We start from the raw sequence: 18,736 nt of genomic DNA, 5'->3' as shown, positions 1-18,736 counted from the left end.
AAATTTCTTAGCACTGCACCACCACTAGATACTACCTACCCAGCCTTCCTCCCTGCCCTTGCTCAACGTGGGTCAGACCTGAGTCAGAGGCTGAAGCCTCTCCCAGCCTTCTTGGGCTCCCGCCCCATTTTCTCTTGCCTCTTCAATCTCATCTTGGATTCTGCCTCCAGAGGGCCTGAATTATTAGCATAGTAGCCAATTATGCGGTATCTGATTTAATGAAGATGTTGATACTGAACATTCTTTATCTGCCACATGAATCACCTGTGTCATTTCATTTTATACTTCAGAATAACTCTTGGGTTTACTTTCTCATATCTTTAATGAGAAAGTGAACTCAGTTCATAATTAACAATTTGACTGGTTCACTTGTCTAGTAAACGGCAATGAAAACCCAGTCACGGCCATAGCTGTACCAAATATCAACAGAAGCTCTTTAATAATCATTTATGCCCACTATAGCATTTTCTTACAGTTCATGTGGCATTTTGAGGTTAATGTGACCAATTCATGGATCTGTTGTAAGTCAATTATTTGTGTACTATTTGACCTCCCTTTTAAATTTGAACTAACTGGATATTTTAACAAGACAGGCATAAGGGAGTATTATGGGTATGAATGTTTTCCTTTTGCATAGTTCTTAGCCATTTGCCTAAGTGAACGTACTCAGCACCAACCAGAGAAAAATTACATTAATTAATAACAAGAATAACATTCATCTTGTACCAGGACCTTAAAAACCAGTAGACCCAAGTCAGTATTCAGTTGTCTCACTGCACACGTGTCATTTTGAATGGTTTTGTGTAACTTGCTATTCGAAATGAACCATGATTGTGCTTCTGCAGTCACAGATGCACAGACGCACACACACTCCTACCCAGACAAACGGATGCCTGACTTGGGATCAGCGGGTTAGGAACATTACTCTTTAATAGACTTTCCAGGTCTTGGCTTTGAGGTGGCTTGTAATGAAGTGGGTAAGTCTATATCCTTGGTGGAGTACAGACTATATTTAGTGATTAAATGACAAGTCACTAAGGGCAAGTTCATTCAATCTGATAGAAAATAGGAGTACAAACTATCTCGTACATTTTTGTGAAAGTAAGGATACATGCCGTAATGTGTGTATATCACTTAGTACAGCTATGGGAGCATTCTGTAACCTTCGGTAGAGTGTAGTTGTCACTGTGTGTTCATTGACATCTGGCTCTTCTCTGCGCAGACAACAAATCAGAGAAAAATGTGAACGTATTGGATCACTGATTCTCAGTCTTTAGAATGCATGAGACTCATGGGGGGGACTCGTTGAAACAGATTGCTGAACCCCTGCCCTCCACCATGATGATTAAGTAGTTCTGGCATGCCTCAGGAGCAAGTGCATTTCTCCAAAAATTCCCAGCTGCTGCTGGGGAATTGAGAACCCCTGTTGTAGAATTATAAGCCTCCATCTCCACCTAGTGGTTAATTTATGAAGCACAACGCATATGCATTTCGTTTCATTTAACCCTCATAACGGCCCTAGGAAATAATTACTATCTTCATTTTACAAATGATGAAACTGAGATGCAAAGGGTCGAAGTAATCGTCTTCAGGTTTTAAAAATAGGGTATGGGGAAGTGGTAATTGAATCCAAGACTGTCAAACTCCAAAGCCACTGCTCTCATTCAGTATGTTGCCCTGTCTAAAATACACTTCCAGCCTGTTTCCTTCAGTCATTCCACCTCTGAGGAGACAAGAGATATGGACAAAATGGTATAAGGATATTTATCACAGCATTATTTATTATAGTGAAAAGTCATAATAAACTTTAAGTCCCTTGTCAAAGGGAACGGTAAGATAGGTGTATTTCTGAATATTTTATAGACAACGAAAATGAAGTTTTAAATAGTTTTTGTGTTATGGAAATTGTATAACATGAAAAGGGAAAATAGAATATTTAATAAATGAAGCGCTTTAAGGCCCTTCCAATACACACATATAAAATAGGCCAAAATATTAACATTGGATGGTAGGATTATATATTATTTGTTTCCTTTTACTTTTCAGTATGTGCCAAATATTCTGTAATGAGTATGCATCTTATACTTCAAAAAATATTCGTTATTAATTTTTAATCAATTTTTTAAACTTTGGAAAATACTAAATTTCTATCCACTTACAAAAAAGATTTAAAGAAAAAGTGATGTTTATTTAGCATCTACTCTGTGCTCAGCACAGTTCCAGATGCTATGACCAATACGTAAGAAGAATAAGAATTGGGCCTCACTTTTTAGGAGTATTTCCCCCCTAATATAGACAGAACTAACAGAGAAAAAAATCAGCACATGAGAGAAGATAATATGGGATTAAATATAAAAGATGATGTGTTATGAGCCTGCAGGAAAGCTGGGGTAATCTGGAGAAGATATTAATGTAATATGGCCTTCATGTATGGAAGTAGAACTTTCTAGAGCTACATGAACCGCACAAAGAGAAAGGAAGAAGCATAACATAAATGTGGGGATAGAGATGGGATTGTCCTGCCCCTCTTTGTCTTTGTGTTTCTAGCAAACCTTGCACTTACATGATTCATTTATACACATGCCCCCCAAATTGGTGATGTTCAGGTTTTTCAGTGGTCAAGACCTTTCTCTTTTCTCCTTTGTGATTGTGCAGTAGATTCTTACCTGTAAAAAATAGCCTAGCACTTTGAAACTCAAAATTTGGTCTACCAACTGGTTGATTCATCATCACCTGGAAGCATGTCCATAATACAGAATTGTAGACCCCACTCCAGATCACAGAATCAAAGCCTGCATTTTATGGAGACTCATGTGCATATTAGAGCTTGAGAAACGCTAATAGAGCATGCAGTACCGTCAGAGACAGCGTGCATCCTGAGTAAAAGGGGCGGCTGCCAGTGTGGCTTAACAGCTAAGGGACTAACAAGGTCTGCCCCAAACAATGTTTTCTACCATTATTCTTTCCTGCACATACCATGATTTGAACTCACCGTTCATGGGCATGGTGGATGATTTGGGAGGATTACAGATTAGCCAACACTTGAGCAGAAATTGTTTACCTGGTCAGTCACAGCAAATACCTGCTTTGTACAGTGTGGCATGGTTATTTGGATAAGACCCAAAGAGGAAGTTACTGTCCCAGTTCTGATAAAGCACAGAAAAGAGGATGCAGATGACAATGGGCACTGAGTGCAGAGGACCTTTAACCGGGAAGCAACCGGCTTTGAGAGCTGCTCTATTTCACAATTATGTCTGTGTCAAATTACAGCTCAGTTTCGTCCTCCTTTATTTGAAGAATTCTGCTCTGCCAGAATGAAATTGTGTTCGTTACCAGCTGAACCCTGTTTCTAAATCTTATTGGTTATGAATTCAAAGTGAGAGATAAAGGTCTAGTGGCTGATGTGACAGGCCTAAGGAAGAACAGGTGGACAAAACCAAAAACTCTATTCCGTTGTGAAATAGTGATCACCTATTTTCCAACAAGTGCAGTTTTCTTCTGAGTTTTAATTAGGCAGTTGGGCTTAGTCACAGTGAAACCTCTGAGGTTTTGTGAAGGAGGGTCACAGTTGTTCATCTGAAATCCAACATTTCTGGTTCCCTTTTTGGTTTTTAGAAATGAAGTTTGGTTTTCTGAGGGCAAGAAGAGTCTTTTTTAGGGTCCATTGAATCATGACAGAAGCAGACTGGGATATGTCAAAACAAGTAATAAAAGCAACGCAAAGGCTGTGAATTTTCTTTAAAAGTGTATAAAGTTAAGGCTGATGTGAGCGATTAACGTCAAACCCGTTCAGAGCGTTCAAACTGCCAGAGGAGGAGCCTTCAGACGATGGCCGCCAGGCTAGGTTTTCAGAGGGGGCTGGGCCCTACATGTCTTCCTGCTTTGCTTCCTGCTTAGAGTGCAAAATCTTAAGATCTCCCCCAGTCAGCTGGATGAATGACCAACTACCCTCTAGAGCAGGGGTCCCCAACCTTCGGGCGCGGCGGACTGGTACTGGCCCAGGCCTGTTAGGAACTGGGCCCCACATCAGGAGGTGAGCTTGAATGTAATGTGCTTGAATCATCCGGAAACCACCCCCCAACCCTGGTCTGTGGAAAAATTGTCTTCCGTGAAAATGGTCCTTGGTGCCAAAAAGGTTGGGGACCGCTGCTCTAGAGAAATCTATTACAGGCTGTGAGACAGAAATGCTTATACAAGGCAGGTGTGTGTTAGCTTTGCTAGATTATGTCCTGTGCTGTCATCTGCAGATGTTATTTTCTCTTATTTATTTACGTTATTATCTAAAGACATCACCAGGATGTATCCAGCCATTTTAAAATGAGCAGGTGACGACCACTAGGTGTAAGAACTTGCCATAGAAATGGGGCCATGGCAGGGGTCTGAGACAGCTGGAGACAGGAGGGGGTCACCTCAGAGCCTGCTACCCCCACTGCATGCACCTTAACTTCAGAGCTGACTTTCAAAGCTTTATCAATAACGTAACAAGGGCACACAGAATTATTTCTTTGCTGTAGGCACTAAGGCCTGGTATCAGGTTTGCAGAAGGATACTTGTGTTGATGGAATGATTCATTTTCCATAGGGACAATTCCCTCTCTATAGTCTCAAATTTAATACATGTTTTTTGTCCCCTGGTGTGTTTACATGTCACATTACAGAGGTCTCAGGTGATCAGTTAAGTTGCGGCGACTCATAGATGAAGATGTGTCCACGTATCTGCTAAAACAAATGTACGATCCATACATTTTGAAGAAATATTGAAGTGAAAGATATTTTACAGTGAAAGCCATTCATATATAGATTTAAAAAATCATTTGAAAAAAAGTAGTGAAACATAAAATGTAATTTTATTTTGATGAGGATAATTCTTAAGAGATACTTTATATAGAATAAGTTAATGATTTTGCAGTGAATGATTAAAATGTAAAACTGGTGGTGGTGGTGGATTTAAGCAACTAGTGGATGGCCTAGAATAGTCTATGTCTAAGATCCCTTCTCACCCTGAGATTCTACAATGCAAATGTTGCTGAATATTTTACGCTACAGAGTGTGGTAGCTCGTTCAGTATCCTCTGTGGTTTACCAGCAGGAAAAGCACACTGCTGTATTTTCATGGGAGCTTTAAAAGCTGTTTTAAGAATCAGTCAATCAGTAAATATTTACTGGGCATCTACTATGTAAGACAATGTGCCAGGAACTTTATAAGGTTAAAAGGACAAGATTCGTTTCCTTGGGAAGTTTTCAACATTATATTTTTCCAAATTTCTGAGATCTACTTATGAACTCTGTCCCAGGGAATTTTTTTTCCTAAGAAATTCCTTAGAGTTAGAAGGTAACTTTCCCGGTAATTCTGAGAACTCTTTTTCTCTAGGCAGGAATATACAGATAGTAGGCCAAATGCTGTTAATAAAAGCAAAACACCTAGATGTATTCTAAGCAAGGCAATATAGAAATGTCTACTTTACACAATAATATACACTATTTAATCAAGATATGAAGAAAGTGGGTCTGCAAATAATTCTACCAGGACATGAAGAATACAAGTCTTTGTTACTAGTAGCACATATTGCTAGAATCACTCATACTGTACTATTAAAGAAAACTAGCCATTGAGCATTTCCCTTAATTGATTAGGACAGTGTTTCCCAAATCCTGCAGATGAGGAGTTGGTGAGGGGGAAAGGCAAGTCCTACTCTTTTTGGTCTGGATGCTCAGTCACAGAGTGGCAGTCCTTCCCCACCTACCTTCCCAAGCCTTGTTTCTCAACTGCTAGCTCTGGGTAACTAGCTTGTCTCCCCCTAAACTTGTCCTTGAATGTGTTCCTTTGACTGATCTGTGTCCACCTGGTAAAGAACGTATGAATATTAAAAACAAAAGTAGGTATTAGTGTTTTCTATTCCTGAAATATATTTTAAAATGAAGGTTAGGCTAGGCCAAGAAAAATATTAGGTTAGAGTCGAGAGAGTAGAGACCATAAAGGGAGAGAGACATGCTATCTTAAGATATGAAAGTAGTGCAGCAAGGAGAAAGATTAATTGAAGGGAAGAAGGAGTCAGAGGAAGAGATTGAGTGACAAGTGACACGTCGGGAGTCAGAACAGAAAGGTGGGAAAAGAGGAAGACAAAATGGAAAAGGTAGATGTAAACACTAGTGATGGTCAGAGATAGCTTAGTATGTAAGAAGTGGTAGAAAGATGGGAATGAAAAAACAGAAAGCTAAATATAGACTGGTTGAGAGAGAGATCAAAGACGGAAGATAAGAAAAGAAATGATAAAGGTAAAAAAAGGTGGTGGGAGAGAACATTAACTAGGAGAAAAACTGACAAAGACCAACACAAGAAAAAATGTACAATCATCAGGATTATATAGATCTCCATACATAAAATGGAAAGTTCATCTGCTTTTCTGTCTTGCAAAATCAGAGAATTTTGTAAGTACAGAACTTTGAGAGAAAAAGGAAGAATCAGCAAGCGAAGGGAAACTAACCTGACCAGTGGCTTCCATGTTTCAAGGTGGTGGCGGTCATAGTCTTCCTGCCTTTTTGTAAAGGTCTATGCTAATAGTGACAGCCCTAGATGTAGTGACACCCAGAGACCCGACCTCATCACATCACCTGGGCCACTACTCCTATTGCTGGATGGGGAAAAACTTAAGGATCACCAAGAGGGTCAGATACTTAATCAAGTCGTGGGGGGAAGTTTGAGAACCACTGTGGGATATCGGGCATTTTTCTTCTCTGAGGAATACTTGGTTGATATAATCCCTAGGCCTGAAGTAGTAAGCAGTCTTGCACTTGGTCCTGTGGATTGGTCCCTAATTGAAGGGAGTCAAATGGAGTGTGTTCATCTGCATTAAGTGGGTCTACATTTATACTCTGAAACTGAGTCCCAGTAGCTAATCCAGCCAATGAGTCAGGAATTTCAGTAGGCATTAATGAGTCCCCATTGAATGGGCTTTGCCTTCCAATGCTAGATGGAGTTTCTGGGCTGGAGGAGTGATACTTGGCTAATTTGGAGCCAAAGCATGGTAACTGTAGGATGCTAGATGGTCTTTGTTGTTGCCTTTCACCCTCATTTCCTAGCACTTCACTTTGGATGTCTTCTGGTTTGGGGCCTTCATCAGGTGTCCCAATAACAAGCTGCTCAGGAGTGAGGTCAACAGTCCTTTCACTGAGCTGGTTGCCTTCAAATATTTGTTCCAAAATATTGTTTCCATCTCCTCCAGGGTCATTTTTGAGACAAGGTGTGTTCTTTGATTGAAGGGAACTGGCTTCAGAAAAGGGCATAATCCCCCTTTGGTCCAGTTGATTCTTTATAGAACATGGCACGTTCCTCCTCAGAGTGGACACATCATCTCTAAAAGGACTGGGATTTTGACTTTCTAGGGGCTGTCTTTTCTCTGAGCTGTTTGTTTGGGTAGGTAGGGTGGTTGTTGGGGAGATGGTGTGTCTTGCGTGCTTTGCATGACTATCTTTTGTATACAGAGGGCTGGTTTCTTGGCTCTCCCCTGGCACCAGACCAAAGGATGGAGTGTAGTCTTCTTGAGCAAGTGGATTGTCTTTGTGTCCAGTGGAGCCACCAGAACAGCAAGGGCTTCTCTGGCTAAGGTGAAATAAATGTGCTTCTTTTTGACCTATTGAGTAACTTGGAGGCAGTAAGTCCTGGAAAGCTAAATGTTCGCTGTCTGGTGAATTTAACCTAGTAATCCGCATGCCGTAATTCAAGTTCTTACCTTCATGCCATGTTGGATTTCTCTGAAGCCCAGCTGGGGAGTTGGGATAAGGCTGGTTCTCTTTCTGGTGTGGTGGACTAGCAGAGGCTTTGTGCAAATTTCTTGGCCGATCCCAGAAATTTCTGTTAAAATATGGTCTTCTTTCTCTCTGCCCTTGGGCTTCTATCCTGTGGTCCCAGGAGTTCCAAGAAGGAAACAGAGTGCCTTCTTCTTGTCCAACAGCTCTATTAGCATAATAGCCCCTGCTCTCCACAGGTGGTGGTACAGGGGGAACTGCATTATATGACGGAAAATTCTCATCTGGGTTCCAGGGGTCATATTCACCATAAGGAAAATCCTCCCTGGGTTTTCCTGGATTGTCTAAGGAATAGGGAAGGTATTCCTTTGGTTGATTTGAGGTGTACTGCTCCCCTTTGTAGTGCCTAACTGTGGTGCCTTCTTTAAAGCTCGACTCCTCCATGTCCCATTTACTTTGTTCCGGAAAAAGTTCATCTCCAGTTGGATCAATTGGGTCCTCTTCATTATAAGGGACTGTTTCTTTCGGGACTGGAGTATTCATGGGGTACATCAGATCTTCTGGTAGCCCCTTAGTATCGGGAGAATCATCTCTCTCGTCCCATTTACTGCTTCTAATGTATGGTGAGTTTTCTCTGGGATCAAAAGGGCTATAGTCAGGGTAGTGCACATATCCCCTAGAGCCATGGGAAGGACGAGGTAAGTGTTCTTCCTGCCTGCCTGGATCTTCCTTAAAAGGTGGAGAGATTTCTTGGTGGTTCCAAGTATTTCTCCCACCAGGATAATGTTCCCTTGCAGGGGAAGGGATTTCCTCTGGGTATGCAGGCTGATATGTACTGTGCTTTGATTCTGGCTGATTAGTTTCTGATTCATATGGGATCCTTCTTGGTTCTAAAATAATCCCTTTGGGCAAATTCTGGGTTTGGGTGTGTCCATCAGAATTTGGGGCTCTTCTAGAGTCTCCTCTTGGGTAATAAGAGTTTTCGTGTTGATCAATCGAATTAAAATTTGGGACTAGCACGTTGCCCTCAGGGTAAGGCAGTTTATAGTTTGATTTATTAACTCCATAATCTTGAGAGTTTCTCCAGGAGCCAGTTGGATCCCTTGTAGGAATGACTGTTCTTTCTTTTTGACTCAATGGCTTCTCTCTTGGATTTTGAATTTTTTCATTGCGGCCAACAGTAGTACTATGTTTGGGACTCAAAGGGGCAACGTTGGTTCCCAAAGGGTGTTTACTTGGCCCCTGAGGTTTCCTTCTAAAATTTGCTGAATTTCCTGCAAGATTGGGAGAACTGCCTCTTGCAGTGGAAGCGTAATGTTTGCGATAGTTTGGATTTCCTGGACGAACTGCTTGTTTGCTTTCCAAAGCATAGGAGTTCCACCGAGGACCTCTTTGGACTTGATTTTGGTAAAAAGGCCCATTCTGTCTGTGCCCTGTGGCGGTACCTGGGGGACGCCATTGTCTTCCCACAGGAAAACTTTGAACGTTAGGATTTGGGTAATTTTTGCGAATGTTTGGCTGACTTGGTCTCCACGGGATTTGACTTCTTGGTGGCCTCTGGCCTGAAACATTAACTGTTGGGGGCGGGATGACCCTGTTTTGAGCTGTAGGGTTGCCCACAGTGTTTGGCCCCTGGCCACTGTTTCCTGTTGGGCTGGTGTCATTTCCACCTGGACTTGCTTGGGTAGAATTAGTCTCAGGAACTGTTGAATTCGACAAGGGTTCGGTGTCTGGACTCTTGGTTTTAGGAGGGTCTTGTTCTTTGGGTTTTTCAAAATCTTGTTCAAACATCTCTTCTGAGTAATATGGAGGACGACCCCCAAATCCTTGATATCCAAAATACCCAAAGTAAGGATTCTGTAGGGAAGAAGATGGACATTGTTAATTACTCTTTGTTTCCCACTGTGGTGTTCCTTGGAATTTTTTAATGTGATAGGGAATCTTATCAGCCACCTGCTTCTTTTTAACTCTAACGACTTATGCTTTCTTTCTTGAAATTTAATTTCTCCTTGGGTTTCATGACCCCACTCCCTTTCTCTTCTGGTACTTGGACTTTCTGACCATTACTTCTCAGCTTTCTCTTCCTAGGCCTGGATTCTGAACCTAATTGTATTTTTAAAGGTTTCTATCCTCTATCCTCCTCATTCTTCTGTTCTCATTTTACACATCTGCTGTGCCACAAACACTACAATGACTTTTGATGACATGGAGCTAGACTATAGTAACAGGACATCACTCCGTGACATGCATTTAGCTCTTCTCCTAGTGCGTGTGGTAAAAACACCATGGGACTGGGGGTCAGAAGACTTGGATTCTGGGAAAAGTTTATCCACTCAGTAGGTGATATTAATTAGTCATTTATTTTCTCCTGGATTTAATAATATTTGCACAATGAGGGAGTTAGATGATTACTTAATTTCCTTGTGGGGATAACATTCTAAGATACTCTTACTTCCTTTCCTGTTTATTTGTGGCTCCATCACTGTCTAGGGTCCAGCATCTACCTGGAGCATAGGTTATTAGGTTGGCCTTCTTTGAGAGAGAGGGACAGAGAGGGAGAGAAAGAGACAGGAAGGGAAAGAAGGAGAAAGATTTCAATACGTGTAGAGGAGAAATGATGTATCACATTTGTTTTACTTTAGGTTACTGGCTTGGTTTGTTCCACTTTTCTCCTCTTATATCAGGGACACTTGAGCTATAGTTTCATGTGTCGGATTTTAACTTTCTTATTAGGTAGGGATGAAAAAGGCAAAGACCAAAAGGTTATAATTCCTAATGGGCAATGTAACTTTACTTGTACTTACTCCCCCTTCTTCATTGCTGACTGGTGGACGTCCGTAACCTGGTGGTACCCTCTGAAAGGTGAAAAACACAGTGAACATAAGAGAGAAAACCACTTTCTATGCTGCTATTTGCTTGTTAGACTTGAGGGGTCTTAAAATAGTTCATACAAGTGATTGGGTGTCAGCACCATTAGCTTTTAGCACCTGAGTCATTAGCTTTCACAATCCAGCTATTAATAACTGTAATTATAACCCATCTGTGAATATTGGTGAGTACAAAGGCTTCAGAAGGATGGTAGGTCATCCCAAGATGACTTAAAATGTCATCTCCTTGCTGTCACCAGCCCCATCACCCCAACACACACACACACATACACACACACAGTGTTGGGTGCCATCAGGGTCCAAACATCCATGTTAGAACATGTAATAATGGAGAGTAAATAACAATACTATTTTTAGAATGTCTACTTCTCACTTAGGGTGACAGATTGACAATCTTTCCTGGATTGTTACTATAATATTTTTATTTGATCAGGGTCGTTTTCCTAATCAAGTTTGAAGGCTGAGTTTCTACTCAGAATAGGGTTTAGAAAAACAGTTCAACTGCTAGAGACCTTGAATAAATTTTTTGTAGATGAGATTAATAGCTACTTTAGCGTGAGAATCATGCTCATGTGCTTTTTAAATAGTCACCTGGTACTGCCTCAGCTTCCTTAGTTCAGTATGGCAAGTAAAAAGGAGTGACTCTTTTACGAAAAGAAAAACTAACAAACTCTTATCGAAATGAATTGTTCCTTGTTAATAAGAAGCCTTCTTGGTCATAAGAGTCATAGACAAGAAAAACCGGTGCTGCAGCTGAATGAAGTCATGAAATATTTCTTCTTCATCTTCTGTTTTTTAATTTAACAGCAACTGGCCTTTACTATTCCTTTAGTTCAAATAGTTTATTTTGCAATTCATATTTTTAATACCTATGATGCAATTTCAATATTATACTTTATTTTAATGACTTTAAACTTTAAAGGATTCTTGTAAATATTATTTTGTATGATTTTTTTTATAATGAAATACCTGTGGCTAGAAACAAGATATAATGGAAAGATGTTTGATTAATTATCTTGTGATTTGCAAACTCCATTTTGTTTCAATTTCTCCGGTACGTTAAATTAGGATAGTCTTTGTGTCTAACCTCTTGTGGAAGCAGGGAGTGGTAATGAAGTAGCACAACCTTTAAAATTAATTCATTAACTAAGTTATTAGTGATTGGTAATTTAATCTGTGTTCATGTCACCAAAATGAATAAAAATTCACTTAAAAATTCTTTTTTTCCTGCATGATTACTGATGTGATGATTTTGTTCCAGATTCTCTACTGATTGGCACATAGCAGTCCAGTTAGCACTATAAACTCATATTAATTTGAGATATAACACACTAATATTATTTTTTATTTCTAACATAAAGGAAAAGACTCACTTGTGGAACTTGCCACAGTGGCTGTTGATAGGGAAAGATCCCGTTGCTGAACGGTGGGAATGGCTAGAGAGAAAGAAAGAATCAGAGTGACGTGGAAGTGAGAAGAAATGAAAAATAAAACAAACCTAGTACATACAATTATTTGAAACTTTGGAGAGTCTATGTCTTGCATTAAACTGTGATTTTTAATTTTAGGGCAGAGATGATAATGACAACAATTAGTATTAGTGTTATTGAACACATGTTCTAGGTTTCGTGCTGAGCACTTTATAATGGAAAGCGTATTTAATCCTCATATAACCAAAGAAAATATGTGCTACGATTATTCCCATTTCACTTAAGATTTGAGGTTCAGAGAAGTTAGTCACTTGGCCCAAATTGCATAGCTGGTAAATGACTGAAGCCAGGACCCCAATTCAGGAGAGTCTTTTCATTCAATTTTGTATTCTCTACATTTATAATAGTGTCTAATAATAAATGCTGATTGACTAAAAGACAGTATTTGAGAAGCCCCACACCAGATGAGATCTTGAGAAACCACTTATGCATTTTCTTGCTCTAAGTCAGGACCGTCCTGAAGGACTGGAAGCAGTGCGACCTTTCAGGGCAACTTTTAGGTCATCAAAGTGCAGATCTTGGAAGGGACTCGGAGAGCATTTTGTTTACCCATGGGGGGCCTGGATTCTAGGAAGGCAAAGTGACTTGCTCAAGCTCATGCAAATAATAAGGGCTGGGGGTAGAATTCGAATCTCTGTCCCCTGAGTCTTCCATTAGTGTTCATGTTATCTCTGTATTTTAAAAGGAGCTTCTTTAAGGCAAGAGTTTTGGGGTAATTTTTAATCAAACAAGGACCAAAATGGACTTACTAGGCAGTCTTGGATAGGTGGTGACAGCATCATCTTGGAAGAGAATGTCACAACGAACACTTCTATTTTGTACATAGCAGTACCTGGTTTGAGTGGTACCGAAGCCAGTGTTATGTGGGAGTAGCAAGGCCATGCCATCACTTGGAGGCCGTATGATTTGGTTTAGAATTTTGCTGGGTAAGTCTCACCTGAAGTAGCTGGGCTTCCTCTTGTGGTGGAGTTGGGGCAGGTGGGAGCCGCTTTGGTGGTGGCTTTTTTAGTTGAGGCTGGTTGGTTTTCTGGGTCTGTGGGACTTGATCAGTCTTGCTCTGGTGTTTGGATGCTGAAGGAGATGAAGGTTTCCGTGGGCGCCCTGTTTTGGGTGGTGGCTGGGGCCACATGGGCATCTGGTACTGTGGGAAGAGCTGAGGAATTTGTGTACCATATCCATACAAGGGGCCCAGCTGTGCTAGCTGCAGGGTAGTAAATAACAGTAAGGTCACCTGAGGGCTGAGATTCGGCTCTCCCTACTCTCTTGTGTTAATCTCTAACCTCAGCCAGGGATCTTAAAAATCCTATGGACCTTAACAATGGAAGCATCAAGGTCTTTAGCTAGCATTCTTTTAAGTGTTACAGAAATGAATCTCATTCAGTCTTGTAGAAAACCAACCAAACAAACAAAGCAAAAGGTCGAAGTGGGTGAGAAAGTTCAGTTTAAGAATGAAAAAAAAAAAAAAAACCTAAACCCCAGCTCCTGGCCAGAGCTCCTAAAACCTTTGTAATTTCCTAAGTAATAAAGGTGCTAGGGGCATTGTTTGTTCTAAAAAAAAAAAAAAAAAAAAAAAAAAAAAGAATGAAGCCCTGACAGGTAAGAAGTGTATAAATCAGATTATAGGGAAGTTGATGTCAAATTCAAACCCGCTGTAGCTTTTTAGAGGATGGAGAAGGAAGAGGAAAAGCAAAAAGAAGATAAAGTGAGGGTGTTAAAAAAACAAATGAAAGGAGGGAGGGAGAGAGGGGGAGAGAGAGAGAGAGAGAGAGAGAGAGAGAGAGAGAGAGAGAGAGAGAATAGAAATTCTGTTGTGTAAATGGTGCCTGTGCTTCTTGATTATAGGTATACTCCGTTTTCATTATCAGAGTCTCCACAGCTACAAGGTTGGCAGGGAAGCGAAGGTAGTTATAATCTGAAAATGCTAATGTATGAATTGTCCTCTTACAATGTCAATTCCCATTCAAATGTTCCTTCTCTGGCTTAACACCAGTGCCTCTCCCAGTCTTCAGTAATTAATCTCTTGCTGTCTATTGGATGATGTACACATGACCCAGTGAAAATGCCACGTGGGCTGAAGGAAGGTAAAATTGCAAATCTTGCATTAAGATGCAGTATTTTATGACAATTAAGTTGGTGAACATTTCAAATTATACGCAGACATTAAAACCAAGAATGAGAGTTTAAAGAGTCCAATCGGTAGCCGAAGATGAGAAAATTAACAATGATAATAATTTTTGGTGAGGGGCTTTAAAAGAGAATGACTTGAATAAAAAGAAAGTTGATGAAGTCCTTGATTTTCCCCCAAAATGGTTTTTATAATTATGTCACAAGTCAAAAGTGACATATGATATTGCTGTAGTAAGAATCAACACACAGTAGTATCATCTAAATTTATTTAAATAAAATAACTTATATCATAATTTTGGTGTTATCATTCAAGACAACCTGTGCCCTGAAAATTACTATGCTATTTTCGTGTTCTCATTGTTTGTGAATAGTCTTGTGTGATCTTTTCCCAGAGCAGATTTCTCTTGGATTTAAAGAATACTTGTAATTAATAAATGAGTTTTATTTACTTGAAACAATAATAGTAATGAATAGTAAGAAAATCTGAGCCCTGGCTGGTGTGGCTCAGTGGACTGAGCACAGCCTGCAACCAAGGGGTCGCTGGTTCAGTTCTCAGTCAGTGCACATGCCTGGGTTTTAGACCAGGTCCCTAGTTGGGGGCATGTAAGAGGCAACCACACATTGATATTTCTCTCCCTCTTTTAAAAAATTTGATGTAAGGGAACAGATGAAATTATTTCTCCCCCTTGACACTCTTATAATGGTTATATTGTACTTAAAATGTGTAGATAGCTATTGGTGTCTTTATTAGCTAAGACAAACCCCATAATGTAATTATGGGTATACAAACAAGGAAATCATCAGAAATAATATAAATCATTAGAAATAATCACTTACATGTGGAGAGTTCATGAAGTTGAATTGACCATACCGCATCATCTGTAACCAAAGAAATCCATCAATGGAAATTTTTTCACTCAGTCAATCCACAAATCATAATAAATAAGCTGAATTTCTGATTTTAAGGTACAAGAGCCCTAATATCTTTTAGTGGTTATTAATAAATTTAAAATAAATATGCAATAAAAAACTTCTATGGGATTTTAATATTTTACTCAGAATTTTATTTTGAGAAGAATCAATATAGAATAATAGAGAATAAAAATCTTGTTTATTTTGAAGTTGTTGAATATTCTACTGTACTCTTGAAGTTCAGGATTTGAGAATGTGATAATTCTATAAAAATATGATCCTCCCTTCTGATGTGTAATGAATTTGGCTGATGATCCTGGATATGAGTCATGTACAAGTTATTTAGATGCTTAAGTGTCTACCTTCTAACAGCCAAATGGTACAAACTGCTACATTTGCTAGCTTGAAAACTTATGTAACACAAACTCACATTTACCTTGAAAAGGAATATTGAAATACATAGGTAGGATGATGCTGGGGAAATTATTAATTTGCCTTGATTTGAGAGTTTAAGTCTTTCAATCTCACTTCCTCTATCTCTTTCATAAGAAATTTTATATATCAGAAAGTTTTCCAATATTCTCCTTTTTAAATGAACTCTCAGGACAGGGCTCTGGAAAACTTTGCCCCAGAGACTAAACATACATACCTCCTCACTTTTACTGCTAAATCCAGGCATTTGGGGCATTTGCATCTGGAAGTGAAAGAATATCAATGACAAATTCAGAATGTCGGTTGAAATAAGCCCAATAATTTCCTCCAAGATATATAACAAGGACACAAAAAAAGTCCTAAAATTTTTAAAAATACTCACTGGCATAGCAATAGAATTACCAAGCACACCTAGAAAGACCAGGAGAATCTTCAATTTTCCACTTGGTACCTGAAATTAAAAAATGGATTTTATTTTTGAACTATGAAATAGTTATGCTTGGTATAATAATTATACTGTGCACTTATTTAGGCACTAGCCCACCTGTCCATCAAGGGGAATGCAGAAACAGACAGTGGTAGGGGCCTCTGCCACCATTCTTATTTTACATTAAGAAACTATTAGATAGTTATTATCTGGTGCTGTTCTAAACTGCTAAAAGGGTCAAAGTAGAAAGAAGAGATGAAAGAGAGATAGAGATAGAGCAAGAGAGCGAGAGAGAGCCAGCGCAAGACAGAGAGAGTATATGGATGCTTGAGAAGATGAAAGATGGTTCATAGCACTGGAATGTGGAAATTAGAAATTAGGAGTTTACCTGAAAAATATGACTATTGCTGGTTTTGAATTTCTAGTTGCTAGCCTGGTTTGGAAAGGCATAGTGATGTCTGACTATATTCATTATTCAGAATAATCTCAGTTTCAATGAGGGCACACTCCAAAATCAGTACTTTGAACTCCTTCCTACCTAAGAAGCTATAGACAACATCCAGTTATATAGAGGCTAATTAAATAAGCTAGAACAGTCCAGAATCCTATCCTTTTCTTTTTTCTGTTGTTTCTTTATTATCATTTTAAAAATCACTTCTGCTCAAGGGCTGATCATAGAACTAGAAAAACATAAGCAAAACTTTTTAGTTTTCATCTCTTTGTTAGATACTTTGATTAAACATACAGAGGGAGATATTGAAACTGGAGACATGTATGTAGCTTGGAGATTATTTTCATGGATTTCATTTATCCTACTTTAGTTAATTGTTCAAGCCTTGTATAATTAGAGCTTGTATTTACATCTTTGAATAAGATTTGTTCTGAAGCATTTCCTTGGATAATTCCTTAAGAAAAGTGTTCAATTTGCATATATGATAGAGGAAAATAAATGTTCTAATCAGAATGATTTATTTTCATGGTATATCAGATACAACACAATTCCCTGCATAGTAACCAGCATATAGACGCCAGTAGTTTTTCATTCCTTTTGTTCCTGCTGCTTCTTTCTAGGCATGAAATGCATCTAGTAGTGATTTGAGCTAATGCTCACCCTTCTGCTTGTTTCCTAGCAATGTAATTAAAGGATACTTCAGCATTTTCTTAAAATTTAGGTGTAATAAATTACCTTTTATATATCAGAGAAATTGAGAGAGTGTAATTAAACAAAGGAAGCAGTAATATGTAAATGCCTCGTCTCCTAATTAAAGATTTTCAGAATTATAATATTGTAGAGAATTAAAAATAACAACTGAAGCTGGTGTGTTTAGTATAGCCTACAATAATGCAAGGAAGCTAATAAAGAGAATATTGATGAATGCTTTTCCCCCTAAATCTACTTTCTAAGATTATGGCCCAAGATTTTGGGGAACTTTTGGATGTTTAATTTTTCTGTTGCTTAATTATCCATCTCTATAATTGCTGTCACTTAGATTCTTGATAATGTTGCACACTTACAGGATGATGTGGTCTTTTATTTTGCCAATATAAAATGCTACTCATTCTATCTTTTGTAAAGTTAATATGTTATGTTGGATAACTTTTAAGATTCCTTCCAACTCTAAAAGTTCATTATTAGATGAAAATTTATGATTAGTTATTTTTTTTTGAACAGAAAATAACACTCATAGTGATTGCTACAAAATATGATGGCTGTGTAAGTTCCTACTTTTTCTATCCCAGCTGTCAACTCAGATGCTCTCTGTTTCTTCTGACATATTTATGTAGTGTTTTATTCCATCCAGTGTACTTCTGACAGTATTTAGGTTGGTATGGAACCTGTGTGTATTAGGAAAAACAAGTGAAAATACTCACCAAGTTATCTTGCTTAGGAAAAGAGGCTCCATGTCTGCACTGAAGCAGCACCATTTTTTCACCAAAATTTTCATAAGCCTTCAAGAAAGAGATGGTTTGGCATGAGAAAGAACTCGTATAGACATGAAACAAACAAAAATGAATTGCAAAGCTTCAGTTCTATGGCAGCACATGTAAAGTTAATTATTTTGCCCAGTCATACTCTTATTAGAGGGTCTTCAAAATCAAGCTTAATCTGTTCTTTTAAGGGTAGAGTAGAAACTACATCAGAGAGAAAATGCTCTGGGCACTGTATTTTGAGAAGCTTCTAGTGCAATGTTGATAAAACTTGACGGCTCTGTTGGAAAACGTACAACATCACAGTGTTAAATGAGATGTAAGTAGGTTGGAAGAAAACATGTAAGAAAATAAATACAGCAAATAAACCAAGGAGTTTCAAGTTTTATCAGAAATCAGTCTGCAAACCATGGTTGTACAACTAATATCAAAGAATGCATTAAAGAAGTCAACCAACACCTATGAATTCAGTTTACTTTTGGCTCTACATTATTTATGTTGATAATCTCTAATACTCACCCAATGCCAGTTAGAAGCTCCAATATTTAAAAAAAAAAACCTTTTACTTGAATTTTGTTAACCTGTCTTTGAGGTATATTGTTAATGGTCTACAGTGGAAATGACTACAAATTGCTGAAGCCAGAGAAATTTCAAGAAGCAAGACACATTTATTTCTGAATAATAAAACAAATTCTTCATAAAGGTACCATGTTTGGTAGCAAAAAGGCTCCTCCTTGTTGGAAGAGCTTGGGAGAGCAAGGTCACATTTAAGCACCATTGCTGACCT

The 18,736-nt window shown here is 38.8% G+C and overlaps 1 protein-coding gene across 1 annotated transcript; it reads right to left on the bottom strand.

The window, feature by feature from the left end:
- Positions 1-6,760: 6,760 nt before the first annotated feature.
- On the bottom strand, positions 6,761-17,946 carry ENAM (enamelin). The gene is made up of 8 exons (XM_024577399.2): positions 17,893-17,946; positions 15,976-16,044; positions 15,811-15,855; positions 15,087-15,128; positions 13,060-13,323; positions 12,006-12,068; positions 10,549-10,599; positions 6,761-9,601 (listed from the first exon to the last, which is right to left on the bottom strand). The coding sequence occupies exons 1-8, from the start codon at positions 17,944-17,946 to the stop codon at positions 6,761-6,763; spliced, it is 3,429 nt and encodes a 1,142-aa protein (XP_024433167.2).
- Between the last annotated feature and the right edge of the window lie 790 nt (positions 17,947-18,736).

This window comes from Desmodus rotundus, chromosome 4 (genome assembly GCF_022682495.2).
Source record: "Desmodus rotundus isolate HL8 chromosome 4, HLdesRot8A.1, whole genome shotgun sequence".
NCBI lineage: Eukaryota > Metazoa > Chordata > Mammalia > Chiroptera > Phyllostomidae > Desmodus > Desmodus rotundus.
This window is presented reverse-complemented; position numbering and strand designations above follow the sequence as displayed.